This window comes from Phocoena sinus, chromosome 21, assembly GCF_008692025.1.
Source record: "Phocoena sinus isolate mPhoSin1 chromosome 21, mPhoSin1.pri, whole genome shotgun sequence".
Taxonomy (NCBI): Eukaryota; Metazoa; Chordata; class Mammalia; order Artiodactyla; family Phocoenidae; genus Phocoena; species Phocoena sinus.
Window position 1 is genome coordinate 24,101,780 of NC_045783.1, and position 21,194 is coordinate 24,122,973.

The 21,194-nt window shown below is 43.7% G+C and overlaps 1 protein-coding gene across 1 annotated transcript in view; it reads right to left on the reverse strand.

Annotated features, from left to right (window-relative positions):
* The window catches only part of GSR (glutathione-disulfide reductase), a 42,561-nt gene extending 22,300 nt beyond the window's left edge, over positions 1-20,261 (reverse strand). The window contains exons 1-4 of the mRNA XM_032618331.1: positions 19,946-20,261; positions 4,521-4,547; positions 1,864-1,952; positions 260-329 (exon numbers count right to left, since the gene is read on the reverse strand). Coding sequence (XP_032474222.1) covers positions 260-329; positions 1,864-1,952; positions 4,521-4,547; positions 19,946-20,242 — 483 coding nt within the window. The 5' untranslated portion in view covers positions 20,243-20,261. The remainder of the gene's footprint in view (positions 1-259; positions 330-1,863; positions 1,953-4,520; positions 4,548-19,945) is intronic.
* Positions 20,262-21,194: the final 933 nt, after the last annotated feature.

Here is a 21,194-nt window from a genome sequence, read left to right on the forward strand (position 1 = left end):
TGGAGGGTCAGACAGGTGCAGGCAGGCATCAGGTGAGACCTGATTCGCCGACTTAGGCACATACGTCCCACTTTCCGTAGAAATAGAAATGAGACTGGCCTACCGAGTCCGACTTACATTCTTACAGGTCAATATCAAAACCAGTAATCACAAAAGAAAGAAAAGAAACAAGAGATAAATGTAAAGGCTATGTCTGGTCAGATTTGGTTCTCCGGCAGAGAACAGCTTCTTCTCAAAGTTCAAAACTTGGCACGCTCACCTTGATTAGATTATTCTGATAGATGGTGTTTAGGCGGCTCACGTAGGCATCCCGCTTTTCCTTTATAACCCTGCAATGAAACCGGAGTCAGTACTGAGGATCTGGACCCTCCTCTTTCAGTCGTAACTAGGGCCTCTGACCCTGAACACCTCGGAGCAGAGAATCAGACTGTCCATAAGAGCCCTGGGAGTGAGTGTCTCTAAAGGCAGGCACACCTTCCCCTGTGTCCGTCTGCGTTCCGTATGTGCAGAACCCTTATTCTACTCTATGGAGAATGTTCACCTGGCACGCAAGGTTCGTAAATTTCTTTCTGCAAAGAAGGCAAGGAGAGCTGCTTTGGCACAGTGCCTAGTATATGGTGGCCACTCATTATTTCCTCAATAAATGAATGAATATGCTAAAATTTTTTTAAAAATTTATGGCTAGAAAAGTTCATGGCAGGGAATCCCCTGGTGGTCCAGTGGTTAGGACTCCATGCTTCCACTGCAGGGGGCTCAGGTTCGATCCCTGGTTGGGAACTAAGATCCTGCATGCCGCAAGGCATGGCCAAAAAAAAAAAAAAAAAAGTTTATGGCAGTTCCTTTAGAAGTTAAACAGGGGGGATTAAGAGGTACAAACTATTACGTATAAAATAAATAAGCTACAAAAATATATTGGACAGCACAGGAAATATAGCCAATGTTTTGTAATAACTCTAAATGGAGTAAAACCTTTAAAAGGTGTGAATCACTATGTTGTACATCTGAAACGTACATAATATTGTATATCAACTATACCTCAATAAAAAAATAAATAAAAGGTATAAAACTTCAAAAATAGTTAAATATAAATTGCCATATGACCCAGCAATTCCACTTCTAGGGATAGTCCCAAAACAACTGAAAACAGGGACTTGTAGACCAATATTCATAGCATCATTATTCACAATAGACGAGAGATGCAAAAAGCCTAGGAGTCCATTGAAGGATGAATAAAGAAACAAAGTGTGGTATACAAATATTAGGGAACAGCATTCAGCCTTAAAAAGCAATGAAATTCTGACACATACCACAGCATGGACGAATTCTAAAAGTGCTACGCTAAGTGAAATATGCCAGGCATAAAAGGACAGATGTTGTATAAGGTACCTAGAATAGTCACATTCATAGAGACAGAAAACAGAATAGAGATACCAGGGGTTTGGAGCAAGGGAAGACTGTTTAACAGGTACACTGTTTCTGTTTGGCATGGTGGAAATCTGGAAATGGATGTTGGTGATGGTTGCACATATAAATATACCTAATGCCACTGAACTGACAACTTTAAAAGGGCTAAAATGAACCTTTCATGTTGTGTTGTGTATTTTAAAACCACTTTATTGATGTATGACTGACATACAAAAAGCTGTACATATTTAATGTATCAACTTGATGAGTTTAGAGATAAGTATATGCACAAGTAAGTCATCACTGCAATCAATGCCAAAAACATATCCTTTACCTCCAAAAGTTTATGTTATATACATTTTGCCACAATAATACACCCTCAAAAAATTTATGGCTTACTTCACTATGAAAGAAAAAATGTACGTTTGTAAACAGAGCCCTCTCAGCGTTTACACTTACCGCCAGCTGAATTTACCCTCACAGCTTTGAAAGCCATAATCAACGTGGTCATGCATGAATTCCGAGTGGACAGCTGTGTTCCACATTACCTATAAAAAAAAGTACCCAAGACAGTAGTGCATGAGTCCAGAGAAAAAAGAGAAATTTTTTTCTACAGAAAGGTAACTATATAATAGTAGATAAAGATACTGACCTCTAACTTACAAACAAAACTAAACATTTTAAAAGAGAAACTTCAGAAATATGACCAGATAGATTTCATAGTGAGACTTCTGAAATGTTGGGGGAAATTAATTCTACTGTTGAATTCCACAGTTTATATACTCTGTAAAAGCAGAATATTATATGTCTCACAGTTCTTCCATTCAAATTTACTACTGCTTACATTCATTTTAAGTTTCAAATTTCTTTAAGCCTTGCCTTCTGTGCTCAATTTAAGAAATAGAATTGCACCTGTAACTTTAAGATTTAGAAGGAAACTATTAGATCAAATTGAGCGCTGGAAACTTTAAGAAAATGGATTCCTATTAACTACAAACGTGTCCCTGTAAGGATATATGTAATCAGACATGTGGAACTCAAAGGTTAGCTGCGTCTCCTGTGGGATGTAGCCTATAATCTGTAAACCAACTGATCATCATGAGAACTGAATTGAAACTGGCATCCAGAACTCTAGATGACAAACTACCATCTTCTTTGTCAGACACGACAGAGACATGACTTTTATTTATTTATTTTTGGCTGTCTTGGGTCTTCGTTGCTGTGCGCGGGCTTCTCACTGCAGTGCCTTCTCTTGTTGAGGAGCACAGGCTCTGGGCGTGCGGGCTTCAGTAGTCATGGCACATGGGCTCAGTAGCTGTGGCTTGGGGGCTCTAGAGCGCAGGCTCAGTAGTTGTAACACACGGGCTTAGTTGCTCTGTGGCATGTGGGATCTTCCCGGACCGGGGCTCGAACCCGTGTCCCCTGCATTGGCAGGCGGATTCTTAACCACTGCGCCACCAGGGAAGTCCCACGACTTTTGACAAGCCTTTGATTCCTTCTTTGTACCTTCCTCCCTTTATGCCTAAAGAAGAATAAATTGATGACTGTGCTGGATTCTTTTAACTGAGGTGCAATTCTATCAACTGCTTACCACAATGGTACCCAAATACTGTCCTCAGAAACATCATTCAAGCAACTTGAGAAATGCAATTTTAGAGTGGCCAGGAGATACCCAACGTCACAGGCTATATGATTTTAACTTGGATAATTTATAGGGAAATAGATTTCTGTTTAAAAACAAAAACTACTAACATCAAAATAAAACAAAAAACCCATGACAATCTTGACACGTCTTTCCAGGAGAAAAACTATTCTTGTCTCTCTGGGAAAAATTGATTCAGAGATGCCCTGGAGCAGGTGAAAGACCAGATGGCTTGAGGCAAACACCTCACTCCGTGCAAAGTCACCCAGGTTCCATGTAGTTAACCAGAGCCACATGTAGGAGGGACATCCATCCATCTGCCACCATCATCTACTTGGTCTTGGTCATATCAGCACTTGGGCTTACAGTGGGGTATAAACTTTTTTATTTCCTGGCTGGATCTTCTATTGAGAAAAAGTTATCCCCTGCATATGGACAGTGCTTTTCTTTTACACCATGACTATAAACATTTTGTTGGTCTTTGTTCCTTCTAGACCATCAGAAGCTTGAGACCAGACACTGTGTTCCATTCCCGGTTATCTCCCCTCTGTGTTCCCACAGGGACTTTGTCACTATGGGAACTTAACCACAAGGTTCATGGCCAGGATGAATTTCCTTTGTATATATGATGCAGTTAGTATCCAGGAGCTAGTATTTCTGTGGTTATCTCTCCAGCAGCCCCTTCCTCCTTTCTTCCTGGCTGAAAATGCCACTCACTTGCCCATTCTCCCCTGCAGGGGTAGCTCATCCTAGCCAGGAGAATCTAAAGCAATCTGCAGGGGCAGTGCTGGGTGAGGACACCCTGCCTGGAGCTCCACGAGCCATCCTGTGGCCATGAGGGGGCAGGGGTTACCATTGACCATACACCTAGGATACCAGAGCGGAAAGATGGAGAGAAGCCAGGGTTCTTTCAGATATCCTTAAGTGCTAAGCCAATCTCAGAAGCTGCCTATCTCCAGGCCTCTTTATTTCTTCCTCCAGGCTTCTTAATAAATGACATTTAAAAATACAAATAAAAACTATCCTATTGAGCTTCCCTGGTGGCGCAGCGGTTGAGAATCTGACTGCCAACGCAGGGGACACAGGTTCGAGCCCTGGTCTGGGAAGATCCCACATGCCGCGGAGCAACTGGGCCCGTGAGCCACAACTACTGAGCCTGCGCATCTGGATTCTGTGCTCTGCAACAAGAGAGGCCGCAATAGTGAGAGGCCCACGCACCGCGATGAAGAGTGGCCCCCGCTTGCCGCAACTAGAGAAAGCTCTCACACAGAAACGAAGACCCAATGCAGCCAAATAAGTTAATTAAGTAAATTAAAAAAAAAACTATCCTATTGTTTAAGCCCTTTTAGTAGCTTTCTCAGTTATTTTTTGCAGCAAGAATTTTAACTGGCACATTTGAAAACACCCTTACTCTGATCATGATTTACCAAATATGTCAAAGGAGTGTGGAAGGAAGGAGAAGTAAAAGTTCTACCTTTTTGGGTACACATCCAACATTCACCTAGAAAAAAAAAAAAGCACATATTTTAAGATTATTAAACTCAAACCATCAAACAAACATGCAGGAGATGAATTCCAAGCATCAATCTAGGAGACTTCCTTGAGTTCTAAGTCACACTCTACAGCTACCTCCTTTTTTCTATTAGAGTTGGAAAACATAGGAACATTACTTTCCTTGTATGAGGAGGCAGAGAATTTTACTTATGAGTATTTTCTCAAGAAAAGCAGTTGAGGGCTTCCCTGGTGGCGCAGTGGTTGAGAGTCCGCCTGCCGATGGAGGGCACACGGGTTCGTGCCCCAGTCCCGGAGGATCCCATATGCCGCTGAGCGGCTGCGCGTCCGGAGCCTGTGCTCCGCAGCGGGAGAGGCCACAACAGTGAGAGGCCCGCGTACCGCAAAAAAAAAAAAAAAAAAAAAAAGCAGTTGAGAAGACGAGGAGGAGGGGAAGGGGAGAGGAGGGAAAGGGAAGAATGGAGGGAGGGAGGACAATTCCATTTCCGGGGGAGGGGGATGCTCTGCAGGGATGGTAATAGGTCAGGAGGTGGCCAAAGCCTGAGCTTGCACAGGTCCAAAGGAACAAAGCAGAGAGAAACAGCAGCACGGAGGTGAGAGGACCCACCAGCTGAATAAAGGCAACTGAACCATTTGAGCAATTGTCCTAAAGGATTTCTGGGAAACTTACCATGGCCTAGGCTGGGTAAAACACCCAGAATGTCCCCTTTGAGAAAATCTCTAGTGGAAAAACTACATTATTTTTCAAGATCAAAGGACAACTGATGAATCAAGCAGTCAAGTTCATCCATGCTATTATCTAGCCAGCTAGCTATTGATCTATCTCCATGCTTATACACTTGTTAGAGATAGACACAAACTTGACTCAGCCTTCTGGCAGCCTACACACAAAGGAAAACACAAATAGTTGTAAGATTTCACGTAAAAATTAGACAGTTGTTTAAGAAAGTAACTATTCATACCCCTTAGACTAGAAAAAAATTCCTTGCAACAGTCCTTGTAAACTGTGATGTACATGTTTATACACACATTTTTGTTTACATCTGTTTTTTCCTTTTGATCACATCCTAAAATAACTTGGAAAAAAATTGTGGTTAAGAGTAACACTAATTAGAATTTAGACAATGACATTGTACTGTAATTATGTAAGATGATAAATATCGCTACATGGGCGATCATATTACAACCTATAAATGAATCAGAGTAACACACTGTACGCCTTAACCTTACACAATGTTACATGTCAAACTTACACAATTAAAAAATATTTTTTTAAAGAGTAAGACTGATTAAAACTGCACATACCATTAGAACTTAGCAATTCTAAATTTAGGAATTTATTACACAGAAAGAGTCACATGTTATGTTCAAGCATCCAAAGATACATGTATAAGGATGTTCCCTGTAGTGCTGTCACAGTGAATAACTGGACACAAGTTAACTACCCAACAGTACGGAAGCATTATTACAGGGAAATTATTGTACACTGAGCCTATGGAATACTCTGCAGCCATTTAAAAGGACACAGTAGATTTCTATTTACTGTTACAGAAGGTGTTCTTAGGATATTAGGTGACAAAAAGAAAGCTGCAGAACAATTTGTTCTGCATGTTCCAACCTGCATTACATATAATTGCAAATGTACACATACATTTAAACAGTTTGAGCAAATATTCCATGTTCTTAACAGCAGTCATCTCTGGGGAGGAAGAAAACTTTCATATTTCACTCTAAATACTTTTTATAATATCATTCATTACTGTATAATTCATTTAGACCAAGAAATAAACCAAAATGATTTTATCTGGGTAGTGGAATTTAGATGGGTGATTCTTTGATCTCTCTTGTCTATTTTCAATATGTTTTTATAATACAATTATTTTTCTTTTATATGGAAACAAATGCCTTCTAGACATAACATGTCAGGTGCCTGTAAGCTCTGCTGATCATGACCATAAGGAAAGAGGCGGGCTCTCTTGGTGTCCAAAGAACACAGGTCTGGTGCCAAGTGTATGACTAACGTTAATTTTTTAGAAGTTTCTGAACTTTTTAACTTGCGACCATTCATTCACTCAGAAGTACTGATGAAGTGCTCACTGCTGCCAGGCATTATGCAAAGCAGAGCACTCAGTGGATATGGTCCCTGCTCCCATGGAGCCCACGGTCCTGACCTGGGAGAGGTGCTCAGCCTATCCAAGATGCTGGCTCAAGAGACAGCAGCAGAATCAGCCACATTCCCTAAAATTGCCAAGTCTTCGGCCAGAAATCAGAGGAAGAAGGTGGTAGAAAATTGTGAGCTTCGGGGGCTGGAGAATCTGTATTCCAGCACGGCACACTTTGGGTCCGGGGGCTATGGCTGAATGGAAGCCCTTGACCTTGAAGCACTCCTCCTATTTTGGCAGCTCCTAGTGATAGGCCTCCAGGGTTTCCGACGGTTTCAGAAACCTCGAACACTTCGGCGCAACACAACTGATTATCAGATGCCTCTCTGACTTGGAAGGGAAGAAAAGAACAATTGGTTACCTACAAAGCTGGGGAAGCCGGGGTGGAGAGCTCTGTGCAGTCCTGTTCAAGCCTCCGTCTCGCTCTCCAGCTGAGGTTGCTTTAGGTTGTCAGAAAGAGAGCTCGGGCGTAGAGTCAGACAGACAAGAGTTTGAATCCTTCACTTCCTGGAAGTTGGTGGGTAGCTTTCTAAACCCCTCTGAGCTCAGTTTCCCGTTCCACAGAATAGGAATGATAATACTTACATTCCAGAGATTTTGCGAAGATCAGAGATAATGTATGTAAATTACTCTCTTCTAACTCATGATCGGTGTGATGATGCCACTGACCCCTCTGAATTATTCCTGCAGTCTGCCAGCTCCCCATGGGTACAAAAGCCGTATGGCAAACAGAGGAGGTGAATTCCCCGGTGGCCGGCTCCCTTTCAGAAACAGATCAACAGATGGCAAAGAAAGCTTGCCTTCCAGAATGGGGCACTAGGGTCACGGGTTGTCAGGGCTCTGACCTCCCAGGAGTGCACACAGCTAAGACCTGCAGCATACCACGCTTTCCACCTGGCAAATCCCCCTGCAGAGCCCGCATTCTCTAGGTGGGCACTCACCAACAATAAGCCATAGGAACAGAGACAACCCAGTGCCAGAGAGACTCCTGCAGCTCTGCCTCCCTCTGCAAGCTGATGGTCCGTCTCTGAGAACTCCCTCTTCCAATCTAGTGCTTAGAATCCTTCCGTTCCGTGGGCCTGCCAGCACCGGCTCACAGTGAGGACGGGGGCCTCTCCAAACAGGGACAGAACATGTGAGGAGTCTGATGACACCTGTGGCAAAATTCAGAGGCTCTCCACTTCCCTAGGGCTGGCCCTCCTACCTTCAATTCTGCCCAGATAAGTAAAAACCGCATGCTGTGCATGTCACTGGTTAATTTACAACCTCACCTGTCAAGAATGTCACCTGTGCTTAAGTAATAGGAAGCTTCCTTCCTCTGGTTTCCCCCTTTCTGTTCCCCATCACAGAGTTGCCTAATGGTTCCTATCAAGTTCAGGACTGATATGAGGAAGGAGCACTTAGAAGATGACCAGTCATCATTCACTAAGCAAAACAGCATTGGTTCATCAACATTCTTTCAGATTGTGCAAGACACTCTTCTAGGGGCTCAGAATTGCTGACCAGAACAGATAAAGACCCCTGTTTTTATCAGCTTTACACCAACAGTTATCAAGCGAGATGCTGTCTGGACACCACTTGCCCATGTCCTTTCACAATTCTGACACTAACTCTGATGTGTGTTTTATTTCTCCACACAATCAAGCAATTAACTCAATTCTGACACAATCTACCTGGAGACAGCATTAGATCCCAAAGGTGAAGGGCTCAGTCCTACAAGACTGTCCTATCCCCCCCGCCCCTACTTCAGTCACCAACCACAAGTCCAGGCTGTCAGCTGTGCTTCTGAACGACCGGCTATAGACCCAAGGTTCCAAAGACCCCTTCCCCTTTCTTGGGTTTGATTAATGTGCTAGAGTGGCTCACAGAACTCAGAGAAACGTGATGAAACATTTTACTTACTAGATTACCAGTTTATTATAAAAAGTTATAATGTAACTCAGGAACAGCCCAATGGAAGAGATGTACAGGGCAAGGTACCTGGGAAGGGGTGTGGAGCTTCCGTGTCCTCTCAAAACCCCATGTGCTCACCAACCCAGAAGCTCTCTGAACTCTGTCCTTTCGGTTTTCTATGAAGGCTTTGTTACATAGGCACGGCTGACTAAATCATTGGCCACTGGTGACGGTCAACCTCCAGACCCTGTCCTCGCCTTGCCAAGGGCAGGGGGTTAAGGCTGACGTTCCAACCCTCTATCACATGGCTGGCTCCTCTACCAACCAGCCCCCATTTGATGTTCTTTCCAGAAGACACCTCATTAACACAAACTCAGGTGTGGTTCAATATCCAGACACCCTTACCCCTCAGCATGTAGTAAATTCCAAGGGTTCCAGGAACTCTGTGCTAGAAATGGGTACAAAGACCAAATACATATTTCTTATTATAAATCCAATATCACACGCTGGCACGTATTAAACATTCAACATCCATGTCTTTACCTTCAAATTTCAGATAAAGGTTAGCCCAGTAAGGCATCTACCTTGAAAAAGAGAGAAAGAAAGAGGGAGGGAGCAAGGAAGGGGAGAGAGAGAGAGAGAAGAAAGGAGGGAGAGAGAAAGAAAGAGAGAGAGAGAGAAAGAAAGAAAGAAAGAGAAAGAAAGGAAGGAAGGGAGAAAGAGAGGGACAAAGAAAGAAAGAAGGAGAAAGTATTCTGTGTAAGGCAGAATCTAAAGCAAGAAAATGAACTGATACAAGAGGTATTCAAATGTTAGAACTAAAATTATTTTGGTTCAATTCTTATTTCAGCAGAACTTTAGATGAATGTGAAATCTCCAGTCCCAGGGATCAAACTTCAATGAACTCTTACTCTGGGGCAACCGGGGAGACCCAGACACAGCTACAAGAGTGTCAGTTCTGACACAGCTCTGGAGTGTCAGTTTCCTCTACCACCTGACACCCACTGAGTGATATCTGGCCCCAAATCTCTTGCTTCCCCCCCTCAAAAGAAAAAGGATCTGGGATCCCATATCCTATTTAATATCTCATGTTGTAACACCCACTGAATAAATGGTTACTAATTATGACTGTTTGAAATCCACTTACAAACGCGGAAGGTCATTAGAATTTCTGTAAAATTCCTTTAATTCCACTCTACCAGAAAAATTCTCTGCTGCTACTTGTTCAAGGTACCTTTCGCAAAGAAACAGGAACTCTGAGGGATCAAGAGGAAGTCTTTCCTTTTCTGGCCCTGCAGATTTAGTGGGTCCTGAGGCAGACGGCAAAGCAGTATTACTAAGACTGATGCAAAAGATTAAACAATCAGTAAGGTAAATCACATATATACACTCATATGTATAAAATGGGTAACTAATACGAACCTGCTGTATAAAAAAATAAATAAAATAAAATTCAAAAAAAAATAAGGTAAATCAAAAGACAAATTTCAATAATAGGATTTGCCTGCTTGAACTAACCCTACCCTTTCTGATCACTCCTTTCTTTGGCATTTATGAACACAGGCGTGCCGCATTTTATGAAACTCTCAACCCAGGAAACAAATTAGGATTCTTTTCTGGTTTTGAGGGATCCTTGTTAACACTGAAGGAACTAATGGCAGGGCTCCTTAAACTGAGATCTCCTTTTAGTAAATGTCCATTTAAAAATTCACGTTCAAATAGAAGGGACTTTCACTTCTATATTAACTTTTTACAATGAGCCAGTATTACTGAGAAGAAAATGAAAAACATTTTTGAAGCTGCTGTAGTACATGAAATATATGTGGTTTAGCACATTCAGGTGAACTTGGTTCTGTAATCCCCAAACATTTCTGAAAACAGTCCTTACTTAATGCTGCTCCTTGTTTATGAGGAACAAAAGGAATGAAAATCACGACAATCATTACAATAACGATAATCTCAGTTCCCCAGCACCATTCTCCTTCCAAGTCAAACCCATAAACGACATCCACTCTTGTCTGCTCATCTTTGTTCAGACTTTTCGATTTATGAACAAAATATCACCAGACTGACACAGGCTATCAACTTTTTACTTGCTAATACCTACTTTAAAACATACAACTCTTTACTATCATGCTCATTTCATATAAGAAAGGATGTTTTAACACCAAACGACATTGCCTTAAAATACTATATTGAACTTTATGAATAAAACCATTACACTGTCAAAAAATATTTAAAAATGCATGTTCAACCTTGGAACAGCATACTAATATAAGTGAAATAAGCTAGTCACAGAAAGACAGATATTACGTGATTCTACTTACATGAGGTATCTAAAATAGTCAAATTCATAGGCTCAAACAGTGGAACAGTGGTTGCCAGGGACTGGGGGGGTAGGGAGTGGGAGAGGGCAATGGGGATTTACTAATCAATGGGCCCCAAATCTCAGGTAAGCAGGATGAGTAAGTTCTAGAGATCTGCTGTACAACGTTGTACCTACAGTCAACGATACTGTACTGTATGCTTCAAAATTTGTTAACAGGGTAGATTTCGAGTTAAGTATTCTTACCGTTAAAAAAAAAAAAGAAGAAAAGCATGTTCAGCCTACTGGGGATACAGACACTATAATACCAAAGTACACGCTATCACCTCCAAGTTAGTTGCTGATTTACATGTCGCTGAGTAGTTGTTTTCGGCCTAGATGAATACAAACAACCCACCAAGTGGCCTGTTTCTCAGGCCTCTTCCAAAGCCCCCGCTCCTCCTGCTGGCCTCTCCAACTGGTGTGTACAGCACAGCTCACTGTGACATTAATGATCAAGAAGGCTTTTGCTAGGTACAAACTTCCAGTTATAAAACAAACAACTTGGGCTTCCCTGGTGGCGCAGTGGTTGAGAGTCCGCCTGCCGATGCAGGGGACGCGGGTTCGTGCCCCAGTCCGGGAAGATCCCACATGCCGCGGAGCGGCTGGGCCCGTGAGCCATGGCCGCTGAGCCTGTGCGTCCGGAGCCTGTGCTCCGCAACGGGAGAAGCCACAACAGTGAGAGGCCCGCGTACCGCCCAAAAAACAAAAAACAAGTCACGGGGATGTAACGTACAGCATGGTGACAATATATTGTTAATAACACTGTAGTCCATAGATGTATATTTTATTGAATGACATCACTTCTATGTGGAATCTAAGAATTACAACAAACTAATGAGTACAACAAAAAAGAAGCAGACTCATAGGTACAGAGAACAAACTAGTAGTTACCAGTGGGGAGGGAGAGAGGGGGACCATAGGGGGAGGGAAGTGGGAGGTACAAACTATTGGGTGTAAGATAGGCTCAAGGATGTATTGTACAACATGGGGAATAGAGTCAATATGTTGTAATAACTGTAAATGGAAAGTAATTTTTTTAAATGATATAAAAATTTTAAAATGAATAAATAAGACACTAAATTTCAATAATAAAGATTCACATTCATAAAAATACTTTATGTGCAAGCAAAAATGTTCACTTAACAAAAGAAGATCATTATATCAATACTTTGCAGTTTACACGGCTTGTCACTATTTTTTTAATAGATTTTTATTGGAGTATAATTGCTTCACAATACTGCATTAGTTTCTGTTGCACACCAAAGTGAATCAGCCATATGCATACATATGTCCCCACATCCCCTCCCTCTTAACCCTCCCTCCCACCCTCCCTTACCCACCCCTCCAGGTCATCGCAAAGCAACCGAGCCAATCTCCCTGTGCTATGCCGCTGCTTCCCACTATCCAACTATTTTACATTCGGTAGTGTATATATGTCGATGCTACTCTCACTTGGTCCCAGCTTCCCCCTCCCACCTCGTGTCCTCAAGTCCATTCTCTATGTCTACATCTTTATTCCTGCTCTGCAACGAGGTTCATCAGTACCAGTTTTTTTTTTAGATTCCATATATATGTGTTAGAATACGGTATTTGTTTTTCTCTTTCTGACTTACTTCACTCTGTATGACAGACTCTAGATCCATGCACCTCGCTACAAATAACTCAATTTCGTTTCTTTTTACAGCTGAGTAGTATTCCATTATATATATGTACCACATCTGCTTTATCCATTCATCTGTTGATGGACATTTAGGTTGGTTCCATGTCCTGGCTATTGTAAATAGTGCTGCAATGAACATTTTGGTACATGACTCTGTTTGAATTATGGTTTTCTCAGGGTATATGCCCAGTAGCGGGATTGCTGGGTCGTATGGTAGTTCTATTTTTAGTTTTTTAAGGAACCTCCGTAGTGTTTTCCATAGTGGCTGTATCAATTTACATTCCCACCAATAGTGCAGGAAGGTTCCCTTTTCACCACACCCTTTCTAATATTTATTGTTTCTAGATTTTTTGATAGTATCCATTCTGATAGTGTGAGGTGATACCTCATTGTAGTTCTGATTTGCATTTCTCTAATAATAAGTGATGTTGAGCATCTTTTCATGCGCCTCTTGGCCATCTGTATGTCTTCCTTGGTGAAATGTCTATTTAGGTCTTCTGCCCATTTTTTCACTGGATTGTTTATTTTTTTGATGATGAGCTGTTTGTATATTTTGGAGATTAATCCTTTGTCTGTTGGCTCATTTGCAAATATTTTCTCCCATTTTGAGGGTTGTCTTTTTGTCTTGTTTATGGTTTCCTTTGCTGTGCAAAAGCTTTTAAGTTTAATTAAGTCCTATTTGTTTATTTTTGTTTTTATTTCCGTTACTCTAGGAAGTGGGTCAAAAAAGATCTTGCTGTGGTTTATGTCAAAGAGTGTTTTTCCTACGTTTTCCCCTAAGAGTTTTATAGTGTCTCGTCCTACATTTAGGTCTTTAATCCATTTTGAGTTTATTTTTGTGTATGGTATTAGGAAGTGTTCTAATTTCATTCTTTTACATGTAGCTGTCCATAAAAGCTGCTAAGAGGGTAGATCTTAAAAGTTCTCATCACAAGAAAAACTCGTAACTATGTATGGTGGCAGATGTTAACTACATTTAAGGTGGTGATCATTTCCCAATATATACAAATATCGAATTATTATGTATACACCTCAAAGTAATACAATGTTACATGTCAATTATACTGCAACTTAGAAAAAAAAGGTTTTGTCTGGTGACCAGTCCTTATTAGTAAGAACTGTATGCCTATACCACAAGAAGTGGGTCAGTCTTTGCCACAGAATCAGTACAGTCAGAAAGAACACTGGAACACATGCTCCTACAGGCCTGGGGCAAAGGGAATAGTAAGTCAGAAATAACTTTTTCCTCAACCTGACTCTTCCCGTATCTACATGGGCAGAGAACTGAACCGCCCTGAATAGCAGAGACAAAGCTCCCAGAAGGCTCTAACTCACCTTGGCTTTGGACCATCTGTGCATTTCTTCTTGGTTTGCACTTGATCATGAGAAGCACTGTACCAGCAGACCTTGGAGATATTGCAGATTCGGTTCCAGACCACCGAAATAAAGTGAATATCGTAGGAGTCACACAATTTTTTTGGTTTCCCAGTGCATATAAAAGTTATGTTTAGGGACTTCCCTGGTGGTGCAGCGGTTAAGACTCCGCCTGCCAATGCAGGGGACACGGGTTCAAGCTCTGGTCTGGGAAGATCCCACATGGCGTGGAGCAACTGGGCCCGTGAGCCACAACTACTGAGCCTGTGCGTCTGGAGCCTGTGCTCTGCCACAAGAGGCCGCAATAGTGAGAGGCCTGCACACCGCGATGAAGAGGGGCCCCCGCTTGCCGCAACTGGAGAAAGCCCTCGCACAGAAATGAAGACCCAACACAGCCAAAATAAATTAATTAATAAAAAGTTTGAAATATTGCGAGAATTACAAAAATGTGACAAAGAGACATGAATGAGCAAATACTGTTGGAAAAATGGTGCCAACAGATGTGCTCACCGCAGGGTTGCTGCAAACCTGCAGTTTGTAAAAAAAAAAAAAAGCAGAACCTGCAAAGTGCTAGGAGTTATGCCTATATTTGCCTTTTTGGAGACTCCCAAAAACTGAACTTGAAAATTAACTCATGTATTTTTCTGCTCTCAGAAATTACTTAATCGCAGTAGGCACTAAAAGATTATTTTTAATTGAATCCTAGAAAAACATGATTTCTTTCAGTTTCCCTTCTTTAATGCCTAACCTAGTACTATTATAATTTTTGCCTGATCCAGAAAAATAAAGAGTAATTTAAGAGTGGAATCTGGGCCTTCCCTTGTGGTGCAGTGGTTACGAATCTGCCTGCCAAGGCAGGGGACACGGGTTCGAGCCCTGGTCCGGGAAGATCCCACATGCCACAGAGCAACTAAGCCCGTACGCCACAACTACTGAGCCTGCACTCTAGAGACCATGAGCCACAACTACTGAGCCCACGTGCCACAACTACTGAAGCCCGCGTGCCTAGAGCCCGTGCTCCACAATAAGAGAAGCCACTGCAATGAGAAGCCTGCGCACCGCAACAAAGAGTAGCCCCCGCTCACCACAACTAGAGAAAGCCCGCGTGCAGCAACGAAGACCCAACACAGCCAAAAATTAAAAAAAAAAAAAAGAGTGGAATCATGTTGGAGACTTCCCTGGCAGTCCAGTGCTTAAGACTCCATGCTTCCACTGCATGGAGCGCAGGTTTGATCCCTGGTCGGGGAACTAAGATCCCACATGCTGCACGCGATGTGGCCAAAAAAAAAAAAAAAAGAGTGGAATGTTATTAGAGCTACACCTGCCTCTTGACCTAGTTTACCCATCAGAAGTTTAGTAGCAGTACTGCTCTCATTGCTTATTTCACTCTGAACTTGAGGGGATCAGAATATGCCACCCCAAAACATGCTCCTTTGACATAAAAATTATTTTGAGGTAAAGACAATTAAGAAACAGCAGACACAGGAGGAACTCTGCTCTCCCCCTTCTACCTAAAAGCAAAGCTTAAATTTCCCTTTATGAAGGTGTTTCCCACCCTTATCCTGTACCAGCAGCAGAAAAACCCTTATCACTGGAGATGGAAAGGTAGCACTGAGATGAATTTGCACAAAAAAACCTTACTAAAGTAACCCTTATCTTCCATTAGTTTCCCCCCATATATTTACCTTCCCACAATTTACCGCCTCTAGAAGCCCAAGCCCCCTTTCCTCTGTCTAGTCACTTTTCCACAATTTGTCACCCTTTGTTAAGTTGGCATTAAGCTCCCAGGCCTAAGAGTTCCTTTTTTTCCTCACTTCTTTTCTGTGACACTCATGTGTGCATATGAAATAAACCTTCTCTCCCATAATCTGTCCATTTTCTGTTTAATTTGCAGGCCCCAGCTACTGAACATAAATGGGAAGAGAGAAAGTTTTTCCTCCCCTAACACAATACAGAGCAAAGTCATTTCATACCTGAGTTTCTTAACAGTTTAAAGTGATAAACTCCCTCAAAGAAAAGTGAACTCTCAGGTACACCAACACAGGTCACTCATCTTGAAAATACCTGTTTGCTCGGAAGGGACCTACTCCATTGTATCACAGAAGAGGAAAAAAAAAAAGCATTCCGGAAAAGGAAAACTGAGGAGTCAGGAGATCAAGGCAAACAGTCACACCATACAGACCCCCATGGAAGGCTCTTACTCCAGAAGCATGAAATTATGAAACCAGGAAACGAATGACTCTAGGCCCAAACTCATTACCATCTGATGTCCACAACTGTGCAGGGTTCTCCAGATTCATTCTAATGCTTCCATAGGGTTAAAGTCTTCACACAGTTCCTGCTCCCCATGAAACCCCCGGCGCTGAGTTGGGCTCAGGTACACCAGAATCAGAATGGGGCTCTTTAAAAATACACGTGCTGGGGCTTCACTCCAGACCTACTAGATCAGGAGCTCTGAAGTGGAGACCCACCTAGTAGATAAGTGCTTTTAAAGTAAATAATGACTGTTTCCTAAGAGGCAGAAGTAGGAAGGTTCCTCCCCTGTAGCTGAGAAGAATGCTTAAAAATGTTCATCAAATCATAAATTACTCCACACAATTACACAGAAGCCATGGTGTGGCTGCTAATTAGCACAGCTAATAACCTATGCTAATTCCATAGGTTATTCTACACTTGGTTTGTTTTCAACCACATTTTAATTGACATTCAATTTGCTCCTTGGTAAAAATGAGGGTCCAGGGCTGGAACAATGCTTCTAAATTCCTATAAGGATTTGTGTTAGTTGGATCCTTAATGAAATGAAAGCAATGGGGCCCATGCTCCGTTTTTATAAAGCTAAAAGTATTCAATTTAAAGGACAGTCAGGACTTCCCTGGCAGTCCAGTGGTTAGGACTCTCTGCTTCCACTGCAGGGGACACGGGTTTGATCCTGGTGGAGGAACTAAGATCCTGCAAGCTGCGTGGCAGCCACCCCCCACAAAAAAAAAAGAGTTAAATAAATAAAGGGCTATCCCTTACTTGAAATTATAAGCTTCCTACTTTTAATCAAAAAATCATTCTTGATAAAAATTATAGTGATAGAAGAAATTTTTAATGGTCATTACTCTAAAAAAAATTAAGTCAGCAAGCTTATGTAAGTGCTTCCTATTAAAAAAACAAACAAACAAAAAACAACTATTGTCAGACTGGATTAGTAGATCTCCAAAGTCACTTCCAACTCCATCAGTCCATGAGTCTAAATTTTCATGGAGGAAGGCTGAAAACAAAAACTTGTATCCACAGCAACTTAAAAATTTTACCAAGCTTTAGAATTAACATGCATTAATTAACATTTAGAAAAAAAAAAAAACCTGGTTGGAGAGTCAACAGTAAAGAAACTTCTGACTTTCCCAAGGGACATTTCTCAATAGTATCTCCAGTACAAAGCCACTTTTATCGTGTCACTCTCCCGCTCAGAACCCTTCCACAGTTCACTGTGCTTCCAGAAACTCTACCTTTTTACTACCACCTAACCATCAGCTTTATAGGAGACGCCCTCTGCTCCACTCAATTTTTTTTTTTTTTTTTTTTTTTTTGCGGTACGCGGGCCTCTCACCGCTGTTGGCCTCTCCCGCTGCGGAGCACAGGCTCCGGACGCGCAGGCTCAGCGGCCATGGCTCACGGGCCCAGCCGCTCCGCGGTACGTGGGATCCTCCCGGACCGGGTCACGAACCCACGTCCCCTGCATCGGCAGGCGGACTCTCAACCACTGTGCCACCAGGGAAGCCCTCCAGTCAAATTTGATTACACAACATACCTTGCTTCTGTGCCTCTGCCCCTGACCTACCCTGTCAAAAAATGATATTCATCCAGTTCAAGTTCACAAGGATACTATCTCCATCCCAAAACTATCCAATGTGCCCAAGCAGAAGTGATAATTACACTCTTCTCTCAACTACCGTAACAGCAATTAACATAGACCCCCTCACTCTGGGGTTGACTGTCTACATTTTGCTTCCCCCCACCTTATCGCAAATTCCTTGAGGGAAGGGACCTTTGTCTTACAAATGTTGGTATCTACCCTTTTATCTCAACCAGCCGCGATCAAATACTTAGCACTTACATTAGAGGAGAAGTGAAGACAGCAACAAGTGAAATGTGCTTCAGAACGCCTCAATTTTCCCTAACACCTGTTTGGAAATCACTGCACTAAGAAGTTTATTAATGCATCTGTGGATAACCCAGATAACTAGAATACTGAGACAAATCTAAGCAGGTCTTATCAGTTGGTTTTCTCTTCTCTGATATTCTAAGGCATACTACATCCTTCCTTGAATTCAAAACCAAAAGGCAGTTTGAGAAGAGCCCACATGGAATGAAATAAAAATATTAAATAGGGGATTTACCCCAAGAGATCAATGCTTACTAAAAAATAAAAGTTGCTGCAGCATAATGAGATAAGCAAGGCCAGGCACTCCATAAAGAAGCAGTCGACTCCTAAGCTGTCCTTTACTTGCTCTCGGAAGTAGTTGATCTCTTAAAGCATTCACGTTTCTAAACAGGAACCTAAAAATGGGGTCAGCCCCTCCTTGATCAATACCAGTGGAACCAGGCAACGATGAAGGCTGCCACAAGCTGATTATAACACACATGGCGAAGGAGGAAAACAGAAAAGTAGAGAGGGACAAAGATGAGCAGTTATCAAGTGTTGTCACCAGTTGCCCGGGGGGCCTCTTAGTGGCACCCCTCCATCTGCTTTCTGCAGAGCCAGACTTCTCCTAAGAGTCTGTCTAGACTAACGTGTCAAGGTGCAAGTTGATAATTAACAGGGATTTTTCCTTTCCTCGTTCCCACTTCCGTTTTGAACTTAAAAAGTGAGCACGGGACACTGGAGACAGCCCTTTCACAGCTGTTAACTTTGAGTTTCATTCACATACGGTTATTGAGCAAGCTCTTTGTTAAGGCGATGAGAGTTTGCAAACATATGAACCCATTTCTGCCCTTAAGGAGTTCCCAGTGTAGTGTAATTTAAGCATCCCTCTCCAAAGGAACTTCGAGAACTCCATGCCCAAGCCCAGGTTACACTCGGATACAACATTTTAATACTAACAGCAAGTACCTCGCCCAAGTCTTGTGACAGAAGAGCCCACACCAATAACTTGGGAACTAAACTTATTTTTTAAAGCAATAGTTCCTGAATCGCAGGATTTACAACCCTCTTTTGGGGGTAGGTAGTTTTAAAATCCCTCCAAAACAAAACAAAAGGTCTGTAAAGTCTTTTAACGATAAATCCTACATCAATGTCAACTGTAGTTGGTGATTCTCAACCTTGGCTGCAATTAAGAATCACCCAAAGCTGAGGCTGCACCCAGGCAGCAGAATTTTTTCAACTCCTCAGGTGATTCCAACGTGCAGCCAACAGTGACAACCGCTGCTGTAAATTCTGCCCTTGAAACTGAAGGGAGACGACCGGGATCCTAATTCAGTGACACGGGCTCCATCCTCCCTTCCCCTCTCCCCACAGAGACTCAGACCAGCTGCAACTATTCTAGATGCAGTTTTACGTTCCATGGATCTGGTGATGAGATCGAGCATGGAACCCTTCCACCTTAAGGAGTGACGATGCAGGAAAGTTATGTTAGATTTCACCATCTCCGGCCAGCGTTATTATGATACCTGCGCTGGAACAGACGCAGGCTCAGCTTCGGGGTCCGCGGAAAAGCCCCTTTACACTTGTCTCATCAAACCCCGCTGGGATCCTAACTCCGACCCGCGTGGGAAAGCGGACAGCGCAGAGCTGGGGGCCCATCCTCAGGGAGTCGGGGAGGTCGCACTAGGCAAGGGCACAGGCTGTTCCTGCAGAGAGAGGCTGAGACAAAGCGGGACGGCGGGACGCGGCGCTGCAGGAACCCAGGCATGAAGAGAAGCGCCGGGAGCGAGCGGGTACTCACGCAAGTGCCGCCCAGCTTGTGGCTCTCCACCACGGCGGCCCGGGCGCCCAGCTCGGCCGCCCGGCGCGCGCTGGCCAGCCCGCCCGAGCCGCCCCCGATCACCAGGTAGTCGTAGCAGGCCGCGACGCCTGCGGCGGGCGGCGGGCACGAAGACTGCGGCCCGTGCCTAAACGCCATGGCGCGGGAGAAGGTGCAGGCAGCCCGGGCCCAAGGTGGCGCGTAGCCGGAGAAAGTGCGCGCCGCCTGCCTCCAGCCGAGCCCCTCGCTCGCGCTCAGAGTCCGGGCCGGCAGGGCCATGCACGCGGAAGTGCGCGCCGCGGGGGTGCGGCCCGTGGGCGGGCCCGGGGAAGGAGGAGGGCGCGCGGGGGCCGGCGCAGTCTCACGGTGACTAAGCACTCAGCCGGCGCGCGGCGGCGTGCGGGGCGGGCTGGCGATGGGGCTACACGGCTTGGCCGGACCGGGGCAGGGGGAGTCGCCCCACTCCGTCCGGCTGTGCGCGAGCCAGCCCGCCCTGCTCCAAGGGAGGGTCTCTCTTCTGGGAACTCTCCGCTTCCGTCTTCACCCCAGCATCTGGGTCCCCGCGCCCGAGTGGCATCAGCCGAATGTAGGTTTCTGAAGGCTGATGGGGCGAGGAAGGATGAACGCCCCCTTTTGTTCCCCCAGCCTTTTCTGAGCGGGCCCTTTGGGAGTTGCCAGTGGCGCCGACTTCTCCTGGAAGGGAGACCTGCCCACCATCATTTTGAGGGTGATGTTTCTCAAGGTTTGATCCGCAGACCACCTGATCCCTGGGCCCTAACCCAGATCTACTAAATCGGACCCTCTGGAGCAGGACCCCAGCAATCTACATTTTAAACACCCCCCACCCCGGCTTTCAGCACATTTAATTTGGGAGGCTTTGGAACAAATGTTTTTGTGTTCCACAGATGAAGCATAAAGATAGCGTAGAGATGGAGACACAAAAGCATTTTCCTCCCAAGCTGTAGAGACTGGGGTGTCATTTTAGAATATCTGGAGCAACCAATTGCACAACAAAATAGTAAGTCAGTCAGTTTGTGTGGCTGACGCCCATCACCCACAAGGCTGTGAGCACTGGAGGCAAAGGAGTAAAGGTCCGGGTCTCAGAAGCTAGGCCCAGCTCGCTGAAGGGGAAGGGGGACCAACCATATGCCAGTTAGAATGGTATCCAGTTATTTTTTTAGGTTTTTTGTTTGTTTTGTTTTCCTGATTAAAAAGTAATAGAGGGGAAAAA